Source organism: Notothenia coriiceps, unplaced genomic scaffold, assembly GCF_000735185.1.
Source record: "Notothenia coriiceps isolate Sejong01 unplaced genomic scaffold, NC01 NC01_scaffold00016823, whole genome shotgun sequence".
Classification (NCBI taxonomy): domain Eukaryota; kingdom Metazoa; phylum Chordata; class Actinopteri; order Perciformes; family Nototheniidae; genus Notothenia; species Notothenia coriiceps.
In genome coordinates, this window is record NW_011349524.1 from 57,108 (window position 1) to 84,001 (window position 26,894).

General features: G+C 42.6%; 1 protein-coding gene across 1 annotated transcript in view; it reads left to right on the plus strand.

Moving 5' to 3' along the window:
• The window catches only part of LOC104949831 (cadherin-4-like), a 19,483-nt gene extending 302 nt beyond the window's left edge, over window positions 1–19,181 (plus strand). Inside the window, exons 2-9 of the mRNA XM_010776249.1 lie at window positions 1,608–1,793; window positions 2,837–3,090; window positions 8,524–8,675; window positions 12,067–12,303; window positions 13,052–13,285; window positions 13,379–13,518; window positions 15,828–15,992; window positions 17,330–19,181. Of these exons, the coding sequence (XP_010774551.1) occupies window positions 1,608–1,793; window positions 2,837–3,090; window positions 8,524–8,675; window positions 12,067–12,303; window positions 13,052–13,285; window positions 13,379–13,518; window positions 15,828–15,992; window positions 17,330–17,536 (1,575 nt within the window). The 3' untranslated portion in view covers window positions 17,537–19,181. The remainder of the gene's footprint in view (window positions 1–1,607; window positions 1,794–2,836; window positions 3,091–8,523; window positions 8,676–12,066; window positions 12,304–13,051; window positions 13,286–13,378; window positions 13,519–15,827; window positions 15,993–17,329) is intronic.
• The last annotated feature ends 7,713 nt before the right edge of the window (window positions 19,182–26,894 follow it).

The following is a 26,894-nucleotide window of genomic DNA, read 5'->3' on the forward strand; positions in this document are numbered from 1 at the left end:
TTCATGGAATCATTACACAAAAACTGTGTCTGACAAGCGTTTCAGCGACATCACTGTACTGCTATCGCGAAAACTTACAAATCTGTCTGAAAACTGTTCTCCTTTTGGTGAATGTTTCAAACGGACGAAGCACAAAAGTGTATAAAGCCGTCAACGTAGACTGAAACTGACAAAACCTTTTGTGACCTAGCAGCCTCAATTCAAGTTTAATGATATATTTTATTTTTCAAAAAAACCGACAATCCCGTTCAAGATTAAACCTTCATAGAACTTTTTTGTCACACAACACAACAACATTAGATCACCACGAAACCCAATCAGAAACTAAGTCTGATGATCTCTAGTGGGGACTTATCAACGAGAGTCACACACATTCGACATTTAGAGTGAGAGTGGCCATTTAAGAAGCGTCTCAACACAAGAATATAACAAACAAGCCAACCATTAAGTGTTTGCCATCTGAGAGCGTTTTCCATTGGACCGTCTGACAGCGCCAGCCTGGGAAGTTTGTGGTGGTGTTTGTTGCAAAAGCCTGGGGTGAAAATAAAGGAAGAGCCCACACACAAGGCGACCTGAAAGTGCATTATTTAATCTGTCTCTGCTTATCAGCGTGTCGTACTGCAGGGGAGGAGGAGAGAGAAGTGGGCAAGGAGGAAGGAGGAGGATGTGTGAGAAGGGAGGAGGAAGGAAGAGAGGATGTTTTGGATTGGGTTGGACGCTGCTTCAATCCCCACGATGATGAATGCCCCATTAAAGCTGAACAGACCAGCTGGCAGACACAACCACACAAAACAAAGTTAACGCTTCACTAGAGGAACATCGGATTGATCAAGCCTGACAAGGAGGTGTGTGTCGTGATGGTTGTGTAGATGATGTGTGTGTGTGTGTGGTGTGTGTGTGTGGTGTGTGTGTGTGTGTGTGTGTGTGTGTGTGTGTGTGTGTGTGTGTGTGTGTGTGTGTGTGTGTGTGTGTGTGTGTGTGTGTGTGTGTCTCAGGGTGCCCATCCCACTGATAAACCCCTATAGAGAAGGACATGAATACTATTGTGCTGTAAACCCATCTCCAGGCTGCGCTGCTGTAACCAAGTTTCCTCCAGAGTAAGTTCAGAGGGGAGTTGCTTGAGATTGCAAAATAATGAAGATCATTAGCCAAAGATTATTCCTACCCTGTCTTAATTACAGTACTTATCTAATTGCTTATTAAGAGCTAGATTTGGTGAATGCACAGAGTCTAAATTAAATGGGTAAACACTTAATTGAACAAATCCATTAGTTCAAATAAGAGTTTCGTATGAGAAGACGTGGCGTGGAAAAGAGGGACACCATTTACATAATGGAAGATATGATTCTCTATTATCCACATTGAAACAATTATGTCTTCTCGGTCTCTTGTTTGTGTAATTTCGCCCCTATTTGTTTTGCTACCGCTTTCTGTGTAATGAGCATTGTTGACCTGACCTTAAAAGCGGTTTGTTTTCATAATAACAGAAAATGCTTGATGATGACGCAAGGAAATGTGAATAATTTCAATAAATCAACGTATTAACATGCATTAGCCGACTGCTTGAGCTACATCATTAACATGAACTCTCCCCTCCCCCTCTGTAGTTTTCAGGGGAGGTGCCGGAGAACAAGGTGAATGTGGTCGTGACCAACCTGACAGTGTTGGACAGGGATCAGCCCCACAGCCCCAACTGGAACGCTGTGTACCGCATCGTCAGCGGAGACCCCTCGGGACACTTCACCATCCGCACCAACCCCATCACCAACGAGGGCATGCTGACGGTGGTCAAGGTAATACAAAAAAAACAAGCTGATCATTAAGGCTTCTCTACAAACATTGTGTTTTGTTATCTAATAATACTAATATTATTCACGTCTTGCATGTTTCCATCTGCTCTGGTGGCAGATTCAAGATTCAAGGCTTTTATTCTCATATGTACATAGTTAGTGTAGTTATGACAATGAAAATCTTAGGTCGCAGGCTCCAACAGTGCAGCACAATGAAACAGATAAAAGTGCAAGTAAATGAAATAAAATAGAATATAATAGAAATAGTGCAGAATAGTCTATATACAAGTCAATAGGCGCGTTCACACCAAGTACTTTTCCCACAAAGGTTCATGAGAACTTAGTTCATGAGAATGAAGCAAATGAAGCCGCTGTCGTAACTTCTTCTTCTTCCGCTTTGGGTCCCCGGAGTTGGGGACTGGCTTCAGTAGAAGCTGCTGGGACTCGCAGCAGCTTCTACTGAAGCTTTCCGAGTAAATCTCCAGAACGCCGTCACCTCCTCATCTCCACCGCTCCCGTGTTTTCTTTTGTGTTGCCACAAGTTAGTCTCTCTGCGTTTCTGCGCTGGGCTAATGCTAATAATGCAACACGAGGATAATAAAATGACGGCTTCACAAAACCTTTTGGGAGTTTTACGTGGCGTGGTTTGCATTCCGCCCAGCCAATCAGACACAGGAACCTTTTTCTCCCACGAAAGTGCCTGCTCTCTAGCAGGGACGGAAAAGGGGGTAAAAAGGTTCTCATGAACTGATTTAGTTCCTGGGGCTTTTTGGTGTGAACGCAAATATATCGTAGTTCTGGTGAACTATTGTGGGAAAAGTGCTCCGGTGTGAACGCGGCTATTGGAATATTGATATAAGTTGCAAACAGGTGAATGTTATGGATGTTCTTTCAAAAGTTCATGTGTTTAAAAGTCTTATGGCCTGATGATTTGGTCTCACATTGTTTGCACTGAATCACACTCAAATTGGAGCACAGTTAGTATGAATCGTGCAATCAGCTATACTCATCCCCCCCTCCACTCTCTCTCCTTGGTGCTTCTCTAGCCCGTGGACTTTGAGATGAATCGCGCCTTCATGCTGACCGTGGTGGTTTCCAACCAGGCCCACCTGGCCAGCGGCATCCAGTCCTCGCTCCAGTCCACAGCGGGGGTCACCATCTCGGTCCAGGATGTGAACGAGCCTCCAGTCTTCCCTGTTAACCCCAAGCTGATCCGCTTTGAGGAGGGGGTGCCGGCCGGGACCACTCTGACCGTGTTCGCTGCTCAGGACCCCGACCACTTCATCCACCAGTTCGTCAGGTACTAAAACTATGCTAAGGACCTTATGGTTTCAGTTGGGTTGTTTGTGAGCAGGATATGGGAAAAACTACCGATATTCATGGAACTTGGTTAAAAGATATAGCATGGGCTAAGGAAGATATTATTACATTTTGGAGAAGATCCAAATATGGATAAATATTTAATAAAGCTATTTTTCACTTTTGTCAACATGGCGAGATAGCGCACTTGACCTTTGCAGAGGTCAACGCTCACTGATAACCCTTCTAGTTTGTCAAATGTCCTACATCAACAAACTGACACAACATAAGAAAACTGTCCTGATCAGCATGTCAGGGGCCAAGTCTGTGGGGGAACCGGGGGGTCAGAGCTTTAGGTCCCAGAACGGACCAAATACTGAGAATATTCTGGTAGTTTGAATTCCATATAACTTCCTGGGGCCCTGCCTGGTCAAGCACCAGACCCACCTTATACTAGGACAGGTTGAATGCAGAGACTAAGTGTCACTATGTGTGCTGTGCTCAGTACATGTACATGTGTGTGATAATTAAAGAGGAATGTGATTGCTCTCCGTAGTTGACAGCACCTTAAGCTGAAATTCTCTTAAAAACTGACATGTTGTATTGGTTAGGAACAGTTCATTATTTTCACAGCTCCCACAAGTATTGCTTGTTTCCATCTGATGAATATAAGTTCAATATTCGCTCTCATTTTATTTTTGGGGGGAATTTCTTGCTCTTTAACTCCACTATGCTAATGCCGCCATGTGTCATACGATTAACCATATAAATCCTCCGGGGGGGAAACTGAGTGCCATCATTCACATAGGACAGACACACACATCCCAAGGCAAAACAAATGAAGGGGAGGGGATAGCACTATAGTGTAAACATCAGTATGACTGCACTAGTATTTGGCACCAAACAACAAAAGCATCAGCAGCACATCATCATTTTAACATCCTGAGTAACAGTTCATTTAAAGAACTCACTGCAGCAGGGCCACGCTCTCCCTGGATGTCTCTGAATAGCACCGGCTGAAGGAGCTCTTCAGCTAAAAACATGAAACACTGGATCTGATCCTCATTTGGCATAAAGCGGTCCTTTGCTTCATGATCAGTGTTACAAAGTCAGAGCTCAGGCTAAGAATGGATCCTTCCTGATCGCTGTACAATGTTAGGAGAACTGCAGCCGGGCTGTTTTCTCTGTTGTTTTCTCACTCTGAGCGACCAGTTAAACTCAAATTCAATCAGTCAGATTTGTTCTAATCTCAAATTGTCTTTATATTAATTATATCTTATTTTATTGTAACTAAATAGAGTATTAACGGAAACATGTTACACTCTTTAAATGAAAGAAATAGAAATAGAATTACCTCCCACTCAACCCGTTAAAACATTTCATAAAAAGAAACGAGGCGAAGAAGCGTCAGTTAATATAAAATGCATGATGAAGGAAATGTAGTATCAATCGAATAACTTTATTGCATCACCAAACCACATATTATAAATAGGATTTTGAAACCTTCATAAATAATATATGTTCCCTATGTCTTTAAATCTCCACTTAATCTTCAGATTCAAGGAAATCATTTGTTTTTGATTATTCATGCCTTTGGATTTTGTGAAGAAGTTTTATTTTCTGTAGGTGACACGCATCAAAGTTACTCTTACTGCAGCGACTTCAGGAACAAACAAGAAGTCTCTGAGAGGCTGAGGTCGGACCTGGTTGCCTTTGTAAAAAAATCCGTGCTGAGACCCGAAAATGCGTTGAACAACATTTTAATTAAAAAAATAATAAATTCAGGAAAAACAATACAAACAAAAGTAGTGTCAGAGATCAAAGAATGATCTATACATAATGTAACTAAGGTCAGGATTCGCTGTGACTTAGTGAAGGGACTTGTAGGCAGTCCACTTCAACAGTTTAACAAAATCTTAATTTAATGATTGCACAAACATATCATTCGAATTATCCAGCTATCATAAAGTTGTGTTAAAAAATGTTTACAGCGACCCTCTCACCAGTGAATTTACTTACGTGAGTGCTGCCAATAACCATCTGATTGAACTAATCCAACCCATGACTGATCACAAAATAATTGGTAATAATATTATGAACAAAGACCAGTGCCAAAATATTAACAATGAAAAACTGTGTTTCCCCACTTTCCGGCATTAATGGCACCTACAGTCACTACCAACTGCCTTATCTGTTTAGTACGAAGCACCTTCTGTTGGTTACTTCTTTAATAAAATACAATTAGAAAAGGAGATTCTCAAAATAATTGCAGTCAGTTGTTGACAATGGACCGAAGCTTCTCAAAGGCCAAATACTACCTTGATGGTTAGATATCTTACAGCGAGGCATTTCCAATATGTCCCCTCTGCGTACTACATGTATCTTCTTCTCAATCTGTGTGTCACCAGTGTCAGCGCTGAGCAGTTTCTCCACAGTGTATCCGTCGTCCGTGACATTTTCCACCGACCCTCCGCCCACAGCCCGATCTCCGGTTACCTCCCCGTTGCCAGGCGACTGGTGTGAAGAGGTCATCCTGTAATGAGTCGGACACTGTGTATCTGCCCTCCTTGGATCCCTATCTTTTTCTTCTCTCCTCCTCATTGATCCCCCACTCCATCCTTCCTAACTAGGGTGACACACAGCGGGCATTGTGCCATCCAGGCATCGACCTCCTGTGACAGAAACCCCCCCCCCCCCCCATGCCCACTGAGGTCCAGCGGCACCGTTCCACTTCATAGGCAGCTGCAACAGGAGGGATTGATTTTTCTTAATGTCAGAGGACGGCCTCTTCCACTGGGAAGTGTGTTGAATTGAAAGCGAGGGAGGTAGTGGGAGAAGTTCGGCCGGGTTTCTATTCCTACAAAGACATGCAAGTTGGCTGAGTAGCTCTGCCTTTTGAGAGAAGTAACTCCTCTTTCACTCTCTTTTCTCTCATCCCCCCCTCCCCTTCGCTCCCGATGACCCTGTCACTTTCTTCCCTGTCAGTCTGTGCGTTTGTTATTGACGGGAGCTCAGAGCTGCCGTCTTCTTCTCCGAAGCAGCGTGCCAGCAGACGCTCAGCTCATGCTCAGACAGCCTCATCTCTGCTGCTGTATTCCCTTGAGGTGACCTGGCTTGAACCCTCGCTGAAGCTCACACAAAAAGACACCCGAATGTAGAGCGGGAGACTCTCAAACGCACGCGAACGCAGACACCAGCTCCCACAGAAATGAGTGAGAGGCCTGTGAGTTAGCAGAGGTTTGGAGCCGAGCCAGCTGGAGGTTTGTTTAGCTTTCAGAAATTCTTAAGATGATCGAGGCTGATTTCACTGTAAGATGGAATTCAGGTGGCAGCTAATTTATGTGTTCTTCTCTGTTTGTATTAGAATATTAACCCGACAGAATGATGACATTTTTGTGAAATGATATGCTCATAATAAAGGTCTTAGTTTAGGGCTTTTGATTTCAGTAATACTCCAGCAATTAAGTATTGCACTTTCGCGAAAGTAGGGAGACTCAAAAAGACATATTAAAATAAGGTCAAAATCGAAACAGCGTAGGCTGAGACGTTCTGACATTTACACAAGGTCTCTGCAGCCTGTTGAGCTTCAGTCCTCAGGCAGAGTCTCACAGGATGCATCCACCCTACGGTTCAGCAGGAAGTTAAAGTTTCCACCCAGCAATGGCTGATAAAATGCAGCTGTGTGCGGCCTTGTCAACTCATCGTAAACCACTCTTCATATAAACTTGACAAAACAGAATAAGGTTCACTAAAACAGTCTTCTTAAAAGAGCCTTCTCTTGTGTCAATAAAGGTTTATTCCACATTCCCACATTGTGATTAACAACGTCTTTTCCTTGATGCTCCCCTCTTCTGTCAAAGCACAGACCATCAGTTTGTAATGCAACACTTGTGTTAGAATCAGCGCAGTGCCTTTTAAGGGTAGAATTCATGGAGTTTAAGCTAAGAGGTCATTACTCTGCGGGTTAGGTTGACATAAGGTTAACCTTCCCATTGTTAACATTGTTTTATATTTCCATCAAAATGCAATGAATGTAAAGCCATGATATTAAACCAAATAAGTACCTTTGGATTAGCACAAAATAGTTTGACAATTTTGTTGGCATTTACAGTAAGCACATGGTTTTGATCCCGGTTACACCTCGTATAAACAAACCATCATCAAACTTTGTTAACAGAAATCCAAATAGACTTAGAATCTGGAAAGGGACGTCCCAAATAAAATGTTTTCAAAGCAGAATAAATGCAGCGTGATCTTCCCTAGAGGGCTTCTATCGTCAGTTGAAAATCATGTTTATAGGCAATTTTCATAAAATAAGAACATGTCATATAGAATCAAAGCTGATAAAACTATAACGCAGGGCATGTTTTTGGAGATGTAAAAAATCTCCAGGACCCCGAACAGAACATGAAGGGTTAAAGGTCACGGCAGGCGTCAGCAGAGTGAGACAGAGAGAGACACTTAGCTCTGCGAGCGGCACATGAAGAAAGCAGGAAGGGACATGTTGTTGGCACAGGAAGCAGCATGACGTGCGAACACTAGAGTCTAACCTGCAGGGGAGCATCAGATCCTGACTAACACTGCATGACAATCTCCTTCACTAGAAATTACATTTATTTTCATCCAGTTACTTTAAAGAATGAAAATGTGAAGGATATGTCGAAGGATTAGCTTAGTGTGTAGCAGTGTGTGTCTTCAGCTGGAGGTGGAATTAGCTTTCTCCATGTCTGTGAGGCTCTGGGTAACCAGCCTCCAACGCACTGCTTTAATTAAGCCCCCTTCCCCCCTCATCACGGTTACCTCCGACCACGCTTACATTCAGAAACACACCTCGGATATCTCTCACTTTGTGTTGCTTTGGTCTTTCACCTCCACCTCCTGTCACCATGCTGACCATCTCCCCACCTGTGAGACTCCTCGCCTGTCCTCAATTAACCATTTGTCATTAGGAGCTGTGAGATAAGCGCCACCTCCGCTTAGCCAGTTGTTAAGTCTTGTCATAGTTGTAAATGGGTTTTATAGACTTTAATTTACGACTGTCACTTTCCACACGGTTGACGTATCGATCGGTGACAGCGATGAGAGTTGCCGGGGCGGCGGTGTGGGAGTACAAAGAGCAGTGAAGTTGTGAAGAGCTCGGCTGTTCTGCACATGGGCTCAGGTTTAACTCGCTCTTCATGCTAATGAGCCGCTGCTATAATAAGCTTGTGAGCATATGTTCCGCTCTCCAAGTCATTGTAATATTTCAAAGGTGCTTGGCTGGTATTGTTGCTTATTATGGTAATGAACATTCAAGCTGATAATGGGTGCTTTGGATCCACAAATAAAGGAATCTGCTGGAAGTTAAGTAACAGTTGGCGTTTACATAATGTGTTTCCGTGGATTTGTGTTACTAAAGTATCTGGCTTTCTCTCTTGATGATGTGTGTGTGCAGGTACTCCAAGCTGTCAGACCCAGCTAACTGGCTGAAGATCAACAGGACCAACGGGCAGATCACCACCATGGCGCTGCTCGACCGGGAGTCCATGTACGTCAAAAACAATGTGTACGAGGCCACGTTTCTGGCGTTCGACAATGGTAAGTCCGGTAAGTCAGGATGACTGTGTGTGTTGTGACACTTCGATTAGCAGTACGGCACGTTCAGGACTACATACAGTTAGGGAGGGGTATCGTTAGGATTTTATGGATACTGAAACTACTTCTTGATGCTGGTATTTATCCACACTCTTATCGATACTTTCATCCATCATTTTGTGCAAACAATTAAGACATTTTATGAACAGAGGTGAAAAGATTCAATAGCAGTTTTCTTTTCATAAATAAATGTATAATATAGTCCTTGAGCTTCTTAACACCAACAAGTAATAGATGAAAAAAACGTGAAATAACATTTAAGGAACAAAGATTTGGGATAGCATCTGTTTCATTTAACCCACCCCCAAAATCAGAATCAATTCATCACTCAACAGTTTTAGTTTTTTATCTCAATAGTCATCCCTACATAGAGTTGGCACTTCTTTGTCACATCAGCAAATCAAAGCATTGGAAAGATAGCCAGTAGTTTTACATCGATGCTATCCCATTAGATGAGTCCTTTGATGACCCTCGTGATCCCCTCACTTTTCGAATAGCGCAGGGTTACTCAACTTGCTTTGCCAAGGATCCACTTTTGCAAAATGACTGGATACCAGGCCCTCTGTCAGGGGCTACAGGGGACCCTTCCCTGCCACTGGTTTTTATTATCAAGCTCCATTAGTTTGTTTTACAACACATCAATCATCATCTGACTGATGGATGGAAGCTGTCATATTTTTTCATCATCATTCATTATCCAAATGAGAGTGCAGCACAGGCTACAGATGAAGGTAGTGGGCATTTAGAGCAACAAGATAATCACAAAACATATTATCTGGCATATTCCTCACTACTCTGATCACTAGAACTAGGATCACATTAGGAAACATCATGCATTATATAATATATGGGTTTACGGTTGGCCTGTGAACGATGCGATTGTCCATTGGCTGACAGTCATCCACCACTGAGCCCAGCATGGTGATTTAAGAGCCTGACCCCCCGTAATCGTGTCCTTAGCTTCAGGGAAGGTGTCGTGCTGTTACTTTCCATAACAGTGTAGGGTTACTTGCGTGTATACACTGGAAAATGTCCTTCTTAGCTGTTACAAAAAACAAATTTAAGATATTTCTACACATTGTTACTTTTCTCTATCTGACAAAGACTCATCTCAATTTACAGGAAAGGTCCACGAGAGGACTGAACTTTACTTAATTAAACTCATTGTGACAAAACAAGGCCAACTCCCTTTTTTACATTATATTAAATTCATTTTATGGCCCAAAGCTTCACAAATGCAAAGATATTGTAGATTATTAGTGAGGTATTTGATGAATGGAGGTTGTAGATGTTAAATACTTCAGAGCCGTGTTACTCTCCAGTCAGATTCCCTGTAGACTTTGAGTGAGTAAGGCATTGTGTGCAGGCGTAATATACTGTACATAACTATGCGTTGACCTTCACTGCCCTCTGTGTGATACAAATAGATCTGTAAATGAAGGTCTTTAGAGTCATCCTCAGCTTCCATCAACGTCGGAAGCTGAAGAGATGAAGCTCTATAAATAGAGGTGCCTGCTCTCTGTAAGTGGGAGGGACACAGGTGTTTTAACTCCAGAGAGGAATGAGGGATCGGTTGCCCCGAAGCACACCACCTTAAGCTCAAAGTTTTGCCTCCCTATTGATTCAGGAGCCTAGTGTCAACAAAGGGGATATATTCCACTTTGATTGAAATTCTCTTTACTTATTCTACTCAAGCAAAGCGAATGTAGCAACGAAGCACCCAGCCAATCATAACCGACAACTCGGTCGATGCGCCTTGGGACCCGGGGCAACAGACCTTTACATAGTTGATGCTCCAAGCTACTGTGGGATACGGGGGGAAAAAGTTGAGAAACAGCCCTGATGAGCTACTGCTGTAAACTCTATACATGCTGCATTGCATCAGGAAGTGTGTTGGGCTCGCTGACAGCCGTAGTGCGGAGGGTTGTCAACTGGATATCAAGGCCACAATATATCACTGCAGTCTGTTTGTTCAACAGAGCAGCACACTTCTTCAGCCGTAGTTCAGGGATCTTATGTTAAGATCAGAAGTGGTTTCACTTCTCTAGAACTTATCGAGGTTTTCTGTAACTAACAAAGTCTGTTCACATTGTCCAGAGCTGACGTTAAATGTATTGGCCTTCTTTCAGAGCTTTGATATGACTGCATATAGTCCCTTGATCCTCCCTAGCAACAGTCTGTTATCCTTAGCAGCGATCTTTTCGCGAGAAGTAACAACCTCTTGAATGTCCAAATTGACCAATCGGAAAAGCAGACTACTAATGTCATCAAGTTTAATATAAGTCCACCATTAGTCATGCAGAAGTGATGTAGGTTGTTTATAGCCTACAACTTGCTGAGCAAAACGTGTTAAGTATTATAAACTTGTTTTTATCATAGAGCTTATTTTCAGCAATAATCTCAAGTCTGATGAAAGAACCCCATTGGCTCTTAGTCAAGGGAACCAGAGCGATGCTAACATCTGAGATGTCCTAGAAAACCATCCCAACAGTACGCTATTCGACAAAAAACAGCATTTTGTTTTTAATATCACTTTCAGCACAAGATATGTAATACTTAACCTCACACTAGAGGTCAGCCTCATTACAAATGTTTCTATGTAGCACAGCTTTAGAAACAACTTCCTGTTCCCTTCTCTGAAAGCAGGCAGAGCACTTAAAATAAAACAACTAGACACTTATTCCCAGCGCCTTGTCGTACAGCACCAAGAGCAACAGAAACAGTGTGGCAGGAAAACAACATTTCTCCTTCAGTTATGTTCTGTTATCCAAGCACATTAGAGATTTGCTGCTGATGCATAAAACATCAAAAATGTGTCGCCCAACCTGATGCTTCTGTTCAGGCCTGGCACTCGTGAGAAACCCTGAATAAGTTATGATGAGCTTGTGTTGCTGGATGCACTGAAGGGTTAGCGTTTGAGTCATTCTCCCAGTGGGCTTTGCAGAGCACAGATAACAGCAATCTTTATGTGAGTGTGTCCCCTCCCATACGAGTCTCGCCTCAGCCTTTTCAGAGAGCAGCCAGCTCTAAACACAAGGAATACAAAATGTATGTGTCCTTTTGGTTTGTTCTGGGTGCTTTGTAGAAATATACACAGAATTGCCCCTCCATTCAGCAGTCAGTAAACAAAACTTATGTCTACACAATTGTTTCTTTGCCACATTTTCTCACTTCCACAGACAAATAAGATAAAAAAATCTAATTAAAATTGAAGGATTGTTTTTTCTTTCTCAACATCGTAACTCCATTTTGTATTCTTTCTTTGCTCCATCTCCTTTTTTCCTCCTTATCTCTACGTTATTATCTCACCATCTGATCTCGTTTCCTCTCACGTTTCCCTCAGGCTCGCCCCAAGCCAGCGGGACAGGAACTCTCCAGATCTACCTGATCGATGTGAACGACAACGCCCCGGTGCTGGTGCCCCGGGAGGCGCAGGTGTGCGAGCGAGCGCGCCCCAACTCCAGGGTCAACATCACCGCCTCAGACGCCGACGCAGACCCCAACGTGGGGCCCTTCGTCTTCGAGCTGCCTTCTTTTCCCGCCAGCGTTCGACGCAACTGGACTATCTCCAGGATCAGCGGTAATTAAACGCTATACATCGTCTTTACTGCAGCTGCCATTCTTACTGCAAATAGTTTTTGCCTACTCTGGTGATGTTACATCTAGGATGTATGTGGGGAATGATATATTCAGCATCTCCAGCCGAATTAAACCATAAACGTAACAGATGGGATGCAAAAGCCCTCAGCAGAGTAACTGGAGACATCAATCAGGGGACCGGGGATTGCTGTAAGCTGCGAGAGAAGTCCAAGTTTAACAAAATGTCTCACAAAGCTCACAGTGAGAGACGCGGATGCCATCCAGTGTTGACGTACGATCTAGCGCTTGTGACAAATGAGATCCATTCATCTCTCTGTCCCCCGAGCAGCCCATCTGTCACCTAATCCACCCAGATGGATGTATCACAGCAGTTGTCTTGAGGACAAATCTGATCACATACCTGGATCCTTCTCCCACTGAGACTCTTGTCTTAGCTTGACTGAGTGAAAGATGCTGAAGGTTATGCGTTCTGGGTGCTTTTTTTATATATCTTTACTGCCTTTACATACATGTCAGAATGATTACTGTGCGGTTTGTTTGGTGGCAACTTTTATTTGGCGTGTCGTTTTCTTGAACCTACGCACATGACGACATGATAAACTGCAGTAAACAAAATGTGAGTACACTGTCTGATCTTATTATCCCCTTGTTCTTCTTCTTTCCCCTCCTACTCACTTCCTTCTCTGTCCTCCTTTCCCCCCTTTCCCCTGTTTTTCTTCCACCCCCAGCTGATTACACCCAGCTGAAGCTAAGGATTCCTTACCTGGAGGCAGCGGTGTATGAGATCCCGATCATCGTGCACGATTCGGGGAACCCTCCTCTGTCCAACCGCTCTCTGATCAGAGTCAAAGTTTGTCCCTGTGATGATAACGGGGACTGCAGCGCCACGGGCGCGGTGGCCGCCGCCGGCCTCGGCACCGGCGCCATCATCGCCATCCTCATCTGCATCATCATCCTGCTCAGTGAGTGGAGCATCAAGCCGACGCGCTTTTGCATCATTATATCAGAATGTGGCGTACCACGAAACAAACCTTTCTGCTGTGTTTTTTCCCCAGCCATGGTTCTGCTGTTTGTGGTGTGGATGAAGCGCAGAGAGAAGGAGCGGCAGGCGAAGCCGCTGCTGATCGACCCCGAGGACGACGTCAGGGACAACATCCTGAAGTACGACGAGGAGGGGGGGGGAGAGGAGGATCAGGTAACGTTTGAAGACCATAATTAACAAAATACATAAAAGGCTTTTCACCCGCAGTGACCTCTTTGACTTCTACTGTTATAGAAGATCAGAAATGTATGAATCGATAAGATTAGATATCTTCATTAGTCCTCATGCAGGGAAACTAGTTTGGCCATGCAGAGTGAAATCCAACCAACAGATATTCCAAGAGGACAAAAGCACAGTTAGTCAGCCTGCCACAACATTAAGAACAATGTCATGTTTCAATGAATTATAGCTGCAATTTAGAATTTCAACTCATCTGCCAATTATTTTCTCATTATTGTAAATGCAATGTCTTAAAAAAGGTGACAGATTGTTTGTTGTATTCATCTAGCTGTCCACAACCCCATACTTGTATCATATATCACAGAGAAAACCCAGTAAGTGTTTGGTATTTGGGCTTTAATGACGAACATTTCTCTTCATAATAATTCCTGACTCATTGCCTGTCTAATTGAGTTTTGCAGCTAAACTACTAATAATGTACAGCAAAGTGTAAGTGAGGTGTCTAAAACCATGATCAATACACCAGGTTATATATCAGATGAAACTTTTAATCACCGAGCTCCTTGCAATCAATTAATGTGATAGAACACAGAAAATGAGATAATCCACCAAAATTGTAAAATGAATTGTAAGTTTGGACAGCATTGAGCCGCAGAGAGAGTCTGTGGAGAATGAAAGTTTTCAGAGTTCACTCTGCCCTACAAACTCGTGCCTTGGATGAGAATGCTGCCTGCTCGATGTTCAACTTTTTTCACACGAGGAGCCCCTTTACCTCTCAGAAATAGCAATATAAGTTTACGCCTACTGCACACCCCCTCTCCTTATCTCATAACATTTGCAACAATGTTAGGCTCCAACAGCTTTGATTAATCCAGAAAAGTATTGTTAATTATGCCATTTTGATTTCTTGCTATTTTCTAACACCCACACACACTACCATCAGATCGCTGCCGTGTGTGTTCACTCTAAAGCTCCTCTGAGGTTTAATACCAGACAGGCACAGTGTGTGCTGACCTGTCAAAGATGTCACTTAGAGAGCAGTCTGAAGCTCAAATGTCACATTATTTTTAACCACTTTATATTATGGAATGGAGTTTTAGGTATTTGGACAGTCCCTCCTTTATATGCCAACAATGTCTTTACATTCAAGCAAAGCATGATATTTTTCCCCCAGGCATTTCTCATTACATTGATTACAAAACATTTTAAAGTACTTTTTCAACTTAAAATCCTCTTTAAATCCTGATATAAGTGGAGGTGTGTGGCGCAGTGGACTAGTGTGTTCTGATCAGGGGAGCACAGGTTCAAACCCCCACTGCAGTCAGCATGTCGTTGTGTCCCTGAGACACTTCACCCCAAATTGCTCCTGTGGGGATTGCCCACTGTATTGAGAATGTTAGTCGCTTTCAATAAAAGCGTCTAACAAGTAACATGTAATGATATAAGTGACATGATAACATACTCTGGAGCTCAAAGAGCCCCCTTTGCTCCACTGATAGCTTCAGCGGTTTGACATTACCACACCTCTGTTCCAACCAAAGCTATAAAAAATTACATTCCCCTAATATTTGCTGAACAAATATCATCGTCGGTAATTCACATTTTCTCTTTTCTCACCCGAAACGTTATGGGTATCGTCCTTACTCCACATTTTAACTTTAGCTTTTAATACATACTTAAGGAATTTAAGATGAAATCTCTTTAAAATGACAGAAAAGACCCATACTTCACATGCATAAAACATTACATGTATCACAAAACTGTTAAAGAGATCTAGTCTTATATATATATATCCCCAGGCATTTCAAAATCTGAACCATTTCTGGCTCACAGTACACTTTGTACTTCTTAACATCAACTTCACATGTCGAAAATGGTGCTTTTTGTGCATTTCAGACTTGTTCAAACAATAAAACACCATGAATTGTGGGTAATTCCCTCAGGCAAAGACTGCAGCAGTGCAGATTTACAAAAGGGCTCAGAGGTCCAGCAGAAAGCCCTGCAGCAGAGCTTCATGCAGGTCAGCCCTGAGACCTGCACACATAACAAGAAGGCACATCAAAGTGTGTGAGGGTGGACGGAGGAGAAAGTGTGTGTACCAACTTAGAAACCCAGCAAAGCACAATGCATGTACAGCGCTGTATTTAGAGACAAAAGGAAAAGGTTAATAAGAGTATAGAAGATCTAATTATGAACACAAGTTCTAAATGACCAATAAAGGATCAGAAGTAATGGATGAGCTGTCTCTCAACCCTCTCTCTCTCTCTCTGGGCTTCATGCAGGACTACGACCTGAGCCAGCTGCAGCAGCCCGAGTCTTTAGAGCACATCATCAACAAGCCGGCGGGGGTGCGCAGGGTGGACGAGAGACCCGTAATCGCTGAGTCACAGTACCCCGTCAGACCCAGCCTGCCCCACCCTGGAGATATCGGAGATTTCATTAACGATGTACGTACAAGAATGGATTGAGTGGTTTCATGTTGTGTTTTTTCCTCAACTTTTCTGAACAGTGTGTTGTTGCAGTGTCCGGAGACTTCATTGATGTGACTCATACAGAGGTTTACACAACATACAGGGGTTCAGTGTTTTTGTTCCCGTCAGCAGGGGTACTGCTCAAAGTGTGTGTGCCTTGTAAGCTCAGCTCAGACCTTGATGGAGCATTAAAACCCTAATGGGTGGGTGAGCAAGATGAGACGAGGTTTACTGCATCTTTTACAGTCTGGCCACCTGAACCTGCTGTAGCCCTGTGAAACGTAATCATCTCAGTTATAGTGTTGGTGTACAATGACTGGCCTGAAGCCAATGTTGTTAAAATACCTTGCTGATACAGTATATAGGGCCAACCATACATTACATTACATTACATTTAGCTGACGCTTTTATCCAAAGCGAGTCACAAAAGTACCTTCGACCAGGAGGACACAACCTTGAAGAAAACAGAATCATATAAGCACATCAGGTTTCATAGAGCCAAACATTTCAAGTGCTACTCAACTGGCTTTAGATAAGCCAGTCCTTTATTAGTATATAAGTGCTCTGTTAGCAGTTCGTTGTTAGTAATCCTATCGCTCGAAGTGGAGTCGAAAGAGAGGAGTTTTCAGTCTACGCCGGAAGATGTGCAAGCTATCTGCTGTCCTGATTTCAATGGGGAGCTCATTCCACCATTTTGGAGCCAGGATCGCCCCCAAAGGGAATGCTGTAACTGCATAGACCGGATATAATAATCGAATGTAGCCACCGTTACATCACCCAGTGGTTTGTGGACTACCACTTTGAAGAGTGTTGCTCCGCGCCATCTTGTTTTTCAGAGCCAGTGTGACCATATTTGGACATTAGTATGGATCTGAAGAACAGTTAGGTTCAATAAATTACCAGCTTACGCTAGAAATCGCTGTCTTACTTAGTTGGCAAGATGAATCCATAATTCACTTAACTATAAATTGGGATGCTAATTTGGATAGCATGGTAGCATAGCCTGCTTTACTGTTTTGGTACTGTAAATAGGACCATGACCATAACTTACAAAATAAACATCACACTCTATTGAAAAGTCTTGATCCAATTCAGACCATAATCAAATCGGGGGATAGGGGTAATAAATCAAGAAAGGTAGGGTCTCATAGAGTTCTATGCAATCTGAACCTGCTGGCTGTGAGAAACAAAGCAGGTTCAAGGCTCTTCCTCTGTGGCTCTTTTCAGACCCAAATGGCCAAATGTGTTGCTGTAGCCGTAGAGAGGAGGTTGAATATATTGAATTTGTCATGTGTCTGTCCTGATGTCTCCAGGGTCTGAGGGCAGCGGACAACGACCCCACAGCCCCTCCCTACGACTCCCTGCTGGTGTTCGACTACGAGGGCAGCGGCTCCACCGCCGGCTCCGTCAGCTCGCTGAACTCCACCAGCTCAGGGGACCAGGACTACGACTACCTCAACGACTGGGGCCCTCGCTTCAAGAAGCTGGCCGACCTCTACGGGGGAGGGGACGACGACTGAGAGCGGAGCGGGGGCCGGGGGGGCAGCGGCAGGGGAGGGAGAGGCGGGTCGGTTGAATGGATGCTCCTCGAAAAACCACTGGCAGGGGCCACGAACACCACGCAGTGTGAGGAACAGACCCTCACACGGGCTGCGTTGGTTTGCTCACAGCGACCGAGCTCACAAACATGAACTCCGCTGCAACGCGACTGTATTCTGGCTTTATATTTTGTAGTGGCGAGTTTGTAGTGTGACGTTTTTTTTTCTTTTCTTTTTGTCGTTCTCTCACCGCGCTGGACCCGGATCTCTGGGGACGAATCAAGGCGGTCGTGAGAGACACGAGTAGTGACTTTGTGCTTTGATTTTTAAAAACGACACCATCTCTTGCTTTAGTCTCACACTGAAGAGAATGTTTGTGGGAAGACGCTCTCTGACTCTCTTTCACTCTGTCAACTTGAATTTCCTTAGAACAGAAGCACTGTCATTTTATAAAGTGCCTTTTGTGCTGTGTTTTTGTATCAGACTCCTGCTATCTCAGGATCGGTTGCCATTCGTGCAGTACAGTGGAGGTGCGCTCTCACCCCACCCTCCCACCCCTCTGCGCTCCTCACACCTGCCTGTCCACCCCCCTCCCCCCCCTCCCTCCTTCAAAGTGGTGCAGATGAACAACCCCCAGTCCCAGGAGGGAAGGACACAACCAGGGCAGACTACCGGATATCATAACCCACTGAATTATGGCCTAAAAGAAGCCAATAACAGTTTTTCTCCAAGGACCTGCTCAGTTTGACTTTCACAAGCATCACCTGTCGACACGCTGACATTGTGTGAAACCATTTTTATACATGTGGGGATTTTCTAATTTAGTGGAGAATGCCTGCCTTTCCTCTGTGGATTCATGAGTTAGGAGCCTTTATGTTGAGATGCTTGCCTGCCCTGTATGGTTTTGTGTTGCTTTCTCCACAGTGTAAAGCTTATGTAGGCATGATCTGAGTAGTCAGACAGTGTTAAGAGAGTGGAACTTGAAAAGACTTGGAAAAAAGGCATCTGAGAACGATTTGTTTGTCGCCTTGAACATTCCCGTTTTTTATAGGCTATTAAAAAGGTGCATGATTTTTTTTCTTTTTTTAAAAATGTTTTACTCAAAGCACTTGTTACTATGTGGTGAGAATGTGAAAATAGTCAGCGGAAACGATATGAATATACTCTGTATAAAGACACTGAGAAAAGAAAAATACTGTAAGATACCTATTTTTGAAGTATTGATGACTTAAAAGTTGCTGCTCTTTCTCCGGCTCTTCATCGGGCTTAGGGGATTTTTGGCCTATTCATTTGTCGTGTGGATATTTGAGTTTATTTGTCTTTTGTTAAACCATAATTATTTTTTAAGATGCCTGCTTATTCATGTTTGGTTCAGTTTTTGCTATTATTTTCTTCTTCTGGGATTGTTTTCTAAAAAATGCTTTGTACTCCTTTTATATGTGAAAACACAGCCTTTCCCTTCACTCTGTATCGTCTCGGACAGATTGTTGGCTTCTGGCCTCGGGACAGTGGACGGTTCATTAGCCATGCCTGCTGATAGTTGTTCTATTATTCAGTGTCCTGGAATTATTTTATTCATTCATCTAGATACTGGATGTGTGTTTCAGAAAATAAACAAGACATGTTTTGAAAATGTGCTCTTTTTTTATACATTCATCATCTTTAGGCGTATGCTAATTGCAACACGTTATATAATATCACAAGCTTTAAATGATCACGCTTTAGATTTGTTTATTAAAGTGGACCTATCATGCTATATTTGAATAATATATTGTAGGGCCATACCTACATAAAACATGTCTGTGAAGTTTTTTTTTCAAAATACCAAACAGATCATGCATTTTTAGCCATGCCTCATTTTGCTCTATTTGCTCTATTCCAGCTGATTCTGTGGCAAATGAGCTGCAGCTGACCACGCCCCCCTGCAAAGGAGGGGGGCGTGGCACGAGCGTCATGTTACCATACTGTTACCATACTGTTACCATGCTGTTACCATGCTGTTACCATGCCACGCAACCTCTCATTCCCCTGATAGGTGGAGAGTTGCCCATATAGGCGGAGCTCCCCGTTTCTGACGTCAGAACAATTTCAAATCTGTATCAGATCCGTTGCAGCCCCGTTTTTAGAGATTTGGGTATGGAGGAAAAGAGAGAGGGTTGTGTTTTCTGACACTTGGTGAGTTCCCTGACACACCGGGGACACATATTCATGTATAAAAGACGTACAAAAGTGCATTTTGAATGATAGGTCCTCTTTAAGTCTATATTTTTTTAAAGGTCTATCTCACCCTGGCTACACTTAACGCCGCTATGTGTTGGAATTTAAAGAGGCCATATTATGCTTTTTGGGGTTTTCCCTTTCCTGTAGTTTGTTATGTAGGTTTTCATGCATGTAAATGCTCTGCTAAGGCTAAAATCCCAAACACCCTCCAGAAGGAGTTTCTCTCGCACACACTCCTTTGTTTACTTCCAAAACATAGTGACATCACTCTATAACACTTGTGCTTCTATTGGGTATGCGCTCCAACNTGTTGAACATGATGGGCTAAGGGGCGGGACAGTTCTAAGCGGTTGACCAATCACAACAGAACCGGCCAGCTAACCAATCAGAGCAGACTGGGCTCTGGTTTCAGACGCTTTTTGAACATTAAAGCATGGAGACATGTTCCAGTGGAGACACTAAATAGAAATATGAACCTGATGAGCAGAATATGTCCTCTTGTCCCCCTGAGTGGTAAAAGGTGAATGTGGCAGACTGCCAACGTAGTGGCTTTTAATATCAGTGCTTTTTAAGTTTTGAGTCTTTGTTCATAAAATGGTTTGTATCTGTATTTGCACACTGATGATGCAGCCTCTTCATTTTTTTTTTTTAATAATGTATTTTTAAGTGTTTAAGTGTAAGCAGAAATCATGAAGTGGAACATACCCCCTTTGTTAATCACGTAGTTAACCTTTAACTCTATTGTTTGGATATGGCTTCATTCTACTAATAAAAACAGCCGCTATTCCTTCTTATAATGCATCTCAGACTCATTAGAAGGAGTAGGAGAGGTCAGGCAGTATATTTGTGACCGTTCCTGTGATTTCAATTAGTCAGCTGAAGCACCAAGAAACCCACTGGGGACTTAAAGGGATTTAATCCTCTCCGGCTGTGTGTCTATCAATTAGCCACACCATTAATCCCCACGGCGTAATCTCATTAGAAAGAGCGCCTTTAATGAGACACCCAGAGAGAAAGCGGGGAGGCGGGCGGTAAGAGAGAGGGAGAAAGATGAGGCGGCTGCGAGGTGCAGGTAGGCCGTGTGGAGAGGTGATTAGTAGGATGGAGGAGAGGGTCAGCGGAGAGAGAGAGAGGGGGAATGAAGCACAGCAGGGCCAATGCATAACATTTGGAAAATGGCTCGGAAAAAAGGAAGTAGAGAAATGGATTATTGCTTAATCGTGTGTTGTCCACTCCAGAGATTAGAGGAGAGGGAAAGGAGACAGGTAGAGGAGAACCGCTGATTGAGCACGGTGGACTAGTTAATGAAAGGTGCTTTCATTCCTCATCTACGCTGCACTGCTTCAGTAATGAGAACATCCGGTAATAAACCTAAGTTAACCTTTACTCTGGTGGATTCTGCAATGGACCGGGCAGGATTGTGGACCGCGTAATAGGAGAACCATAGAGGTGGGATCCTCTGCTCTGACATGATAATATAATAATCTCAATAATCAAGACGGAAAAAGGTCATTTTGGTCATAGCCAGTCAGCAGATAAGGAGATTAAGTTCAGGGAGGGTTTCTTTGATGGGCTTAGCTGAAGTTCACTTGGCCTCCCTTTGGCAGAGGGAAAGCAAACTCCAGTTGCCCCCTTGATAAATGGCGTTTATAGACAGAGAGCTTTGCTGCTGCTGGCTCGCAGCCACTGCTTTGTGTGTTGTAAATAAAGTTCTCCTCTTCAAACATGTCCAATCCGGGGCTCTTTTTCATTTCCTCTCAATATAGCTAGTGAGTCTCGTGGGCCGGTGCCGGGAAAAGGTCCAATCAGAAAACTGCACAGGATGTTGGTTCTGATGCCGGCTGTGTGATCAACGGTTCCAGATTTAGTGGTGATGCTGCTGTTCAGGAGAAGGTACACTGCCCAGGACTCTGCTGCCGGCTCTTTTCTGCTGACACCACCCTGAGACTCTGCTATTTCAGGACTCTAACAAGAGATCAAATCGGCTGAATAAATGTGATGTTCCTGCTGCAAGAGGGGAGAGAATATCTACTGTTTAACGACCAGTCATTTTTAATATGGATGACTGGTCCAGCAGACACACTCTGCTATTTCCAAGACAGGGTGTTTAAGTCAGGACTCAAAGGGTGTCAAGCAGCATTAAAAAAAAGCATTTCCTGCTAGTGATGCGTTTACTCCCTAATCTCATCTATTAAAGTCAATGTAACTCCCCTTCAATTACCCCATAGCTTAGTGCTGTCAATCAAGTAGAAGCAGCCATTGCAAATAACATTTATACTAGTACCAGTAGTTTGCAGTAGTTGTAGGACTAGCAAGAAAGACTGTATTACCATCCGGGGAAAAGCAGACCAAAGCCCTGCTCAGTTATTTTGGACAACTAAGAACATTGGAATGAATAAAATCAGTAAGAAATGCTCTGTTCTTTCGAAGTGAGTGCCGTAAGTTTTGTGCAAAAACCTATACACTGCGGGAAAGGAAAAGCTTCCACACCAATGGAGGAAATGTATTTCAAATGTGCCATAAACTTCAACTTGGATTAAAGAACGAACTATTTGGATTTTGGTGGTCAAAGGCGACCTCAAAAACACATTTTGGACGCTAATTAGGACAATTTCACGACATTTCTTACAGGCTAAAATTATGATGTGATTGTGATTTAGACAGACATGTAACCTCTATGACAGTTAAACTGAGTCATACTGCTAGGTAGTCTAAAATGTATTTGCCCACATCCCTATGAAGGTGCAATACTAAATATTGGAGTAGTGCTTTTACACTTTACTTATGCAAATTATCTGAATACATCTTCTACTGCGGACAAACTATGACTTTTGACACTGTTCAAACATACTTGTCATATTCAGGAACAGCTATTATTTAATCACCGTGAATGATGCTTCATGGGATTGCCCTTGTGTTATTTGTTGACACGAATGTACATGGCATGTGGGGCTGCTCTTCGTCAGAGGAGAATGATCTCTGTGTGATTACATGCTGAAGTGCAGTTGAATATTCGATCAGATCCTCGAGCAGAGCGGCTTCTCTAATCAGCTGGATGTGATTCTTTACGTTAGTCACAGGTTAAGTGCCTTCCTCTGGAAACTGGCTACACGTCTGAATGGTTGGAGAGCTTTCCTCTGCGGCCCGCTCAGTCTCTGGTGTCCTTCAGGGTACAATCAAGCCTCCATTCCCATCTTCCCCTCCATTTCCCTCTGTCAGCAGTGCACCAGGAAGACAGACCCAATGTGACCATGAATAATGGATGCATAGCACACTCATTAGTATAAATAAATAATTGACCACCACACATATGTAACAGAATAAATCTTTTAAGGGTAATTATGAGGATATAATAACATAGCAGAGAGGAACCTTGCTATGAGCCAAATGTAAGCCGATGTTTTTCTATTGCGATTAGATTGATGGCTGATCATAAACTAAAACTGACTAATTTTCGTTTGTTTCAGGGAAATTCACCGCTTAACAGTTACCATCACAAAATAGTATTTAAAAAAAAACTTTTATTAAACAGTGATATCATGGTATGTCATGAAAAATTCATAAACAGGTCATAATGCAGGTATTGTGTAATAAATCATCAATACATTTTTTATTAAAAAAGGCATATCATAGGAGGTCATTGAGAAGTATGTCGTTTACAGAGTATCGAGTCGACGTTTTTATTTTACAAAAAGTATAGTATGTCAATTTTTTTTTTAATAAAAACAACATAGTAGGCCTATATTATGTCGAAAATATGAGAGACCATTGTATAATGTTGAAACATTTTAATGTATGTCATCGTATAGATATCATAAAAGTAATAAGAAAGTCATATGAAATATTGGAATACTCTCAGTATTATGACATGCCTAAGGATCTCAGAAAATAAGTCAGTTAATCAAAGAAATGTCATAAAAGTTTTTTTATTAATTTAAGTCATAGGCCTACAGTTTTTTTTAGCATTAAACTCAAAGCACCACTGTTCCTGCAGACTCCAAACTTTTTCTGTGCTTTTCTAACGTCTAACTTCCAAAGTACAATACAGCGCGAGCGAGTTGATGTCAGTCGGTGGGAACATCGCACTGAAAGTCATTTTGACTTTCACAACCATACCTGTGTTATGTGAAGTCTGGCACCTTAGCTTGTTTGTTCCCGTTTTAATACACGTCTAAATGCAAGTCACACATTTCTCTGTGTGAACCACAGTTTGTATTCTACACCTTTTGGTGCGCCGCCGCCCCCCCCCCCTCGTATAGGAGATGACTTTATAAAGGGAGATGTTCTCATCCTGTGGGCTGACAACGCTTGCTGCTTGACCTGATTCAGCTCCATTAAAGAGGCCAACAGGCTATTAACCCCCGCATCAATACCTGGAGGGTTCAGCCGCGCTTACCAACCCATTTCAGCTGCAGTCATAAACACTGGCCTTATTATAGTACCCCCGGGCCAAATCACACCGCCCCAGACGACCCCTTACCAAAAGAGTCCTAAAGTCAGCATTAACCTGTGTGGAGCAAGGGCACACAGGAAAGGAGGTATAAACCGAATGAACTGCTGTTGCATGTTATATTCCTATTATTCGGAAAGGGTTGAAAATAATTCTCTCTCATTTCAGGATAAAAGTGGGTATAGGCCACTGGAGTGGAGCATCTTAATGGACGGTAACGTGCACCACTGGATCGCAGTGTGCCACATCAGCTCATCCAAATCACACCCTCATGTTCCTCCAAGGAGACAGTTTTATTCATAAGCTCCGAGCTTAATCAACAATATGCAAGGAGGCGTTGAAAAGGATAAAATTAATTAACTGACTTTAAGTATTGCATTTGTCTCACAGCATGAGGACGGTGGGATTACAAATGGAATCTTGAATGCATTCGTTTGCCAGGAAATGTCAATGGATGTAGAGAAAAAAAACATCACAAACTTCTTATTCATCTTGCCATCGGGGTGTTACCTTAATAAAGATTTTCATAATCATCTGATTCATGTGAGTAATGGGGGCAGGGGGAGCTTTCATCAGCCTCTAACCATCATTAAAAGTGATCCCCTCTGAGCGTAAACAAGTAGAGGACTTCAGACTGCAGATTTATCATAAAAGTGCAAGAGAAACAGCCTGCTGAGAAGCACTATCACAGCAGTCAAATCCCATCTTGGAATCAGAAGAAATCACAGATAAAAAAAAGGGAGCAGTCACAGGCATGCCTACACACACACACACACACACACACACACATATAAAATGCTTTAATGGCGTGTTATATAATCTCCCCCCGGGGTGAAAGGAAAAATGACAACAATGAATGTAACAAATGAATAACAGCCCCCTTTAATAAATGTCACAGTGATGTTGCTCCTCTCCTCTTCCCTCCGGCGGGCTCGGGGTGTTTACCCAACACCCTCAGGTGCAGTGACTGAGGCGTCGCTAGGCAACCGCACCATCCATGTTGTTGCTCTGCCTCTGGCACTCAAGTGGGAGCTTATGTGGACTTAACTCTCAAAGAGCAGCAGTGTTGAGGAGTGGAAGGAAGATTACCAGCAAAAATATTGGATTGGGCCGAGGCGCAAGGGTCGAGGCCTTTACCTGAGACACCAGCCCCCCAGGAACTGAGGAGGAGGAGGTGGAGTAATCAAATGGTGTACTTAAGTAAAAGTAGAAGTAGCCTACCAGATTGTGTACTTGAATAAAAGTAGAAGTACCAGAATGTAGGAATACTCTGTTACAAGTCCTGCATTCAAAATGTTACTCAAGTAAAAGTGCAGAAGTATTGGCATCAAAATATACTTAAAGTACCAAAACTAGTACACATTATGCATATTGACCCATTTCAGAATAATATCATTAGTTTTGATTATAATTATTAATGTATTTCCAGATTTCAAAGGTTTAATGTCACATACATAACTGTAATGAAAAACTTGGGGCACAGGTTCCTCAACGATGCAATATAAACAAGACATAAACACATTTAATAATAATAATAAAGATAGTGCAAGCTCAGGAGTAGGGGTTGAGTGGGGTAAGTTGAGCCATTTTTTTGTTATGCTGTCCTCTAAGCAAGGAGAAATGACACATAGTAAAAATGAAAACACACACCTATAATTCAGGATGTCTCCTATCAATGGCAATGATAATAATTCATATATGATCAAGGGCAGTGAAAATATTACTTCTTAAAAAAAAAAAAGTCTTGTGGCTCAACTTGCCCCGGGTTAGGGGTGAGTTGATCCAGGTCAGGGGGTAAATTGAACCACTGTTCAAACCTGGGCATACCTGTTCAAACCTACAAAACACCTTAAAGGTAACTATAAAAAAGAAATAACAAACCAAATACAAGCTTAGTTTTTCAAATATTTTTAATATACATTTCGATTTAATTGATAGATTTTTTTTTAACAAGTTAAAAGGAGAAGTAATCATACAAATGGTGATACAATTTCATACATNTTAAATGTAACACCAAAACCACAACACTTTACCCCGAAAAGCTCTAACACCAGGATTTTCACACTGGCGAATTTGCTGTGTACAAATGGTGATACAATTTCATACATCTTAACAATCAAACAGGGTAAATTCAACTTTAAATGTAGCCTACAATGAGCTCTTATTATCAACTTGGCCTACTTTCATTAATTTCTCCATTGAACCACACTGGCTCAACTTACCCCATGGCCCACGGTTCACTTTACCCCATAGCCACCATTTTAGAAAAAATAGCCTAGCATTAAAATTCAGAGTAATCTTTAGCTTAATGATTCACATGGTTTAATACGCTGCCAACACATCAACATATACAATATTAAACCTGGATACTTTTTTTTTGACATGACAGCCGATATAGCTGACATCTAGAAAATGTGCTTTGACAAGCAAAAAACGTTTTTTTGTAAAAATGTTTAATTACCAGACCACAATGAGTATCTCTCTTTCACAGGCAATGAGAAATGAGTGGAGCTTGCATAATTTCTGGTCACTTGATTACAACTATAAGGCGTTGCCTGGTTACAGGGGGTGGTTCAACTTACCCACTGGCTCAACTTACCCCCTTCTCCTACTGGATGAATGTCATTGTGGTTAATTGATACACGACAGCTATGATCTTTCTTATGACCT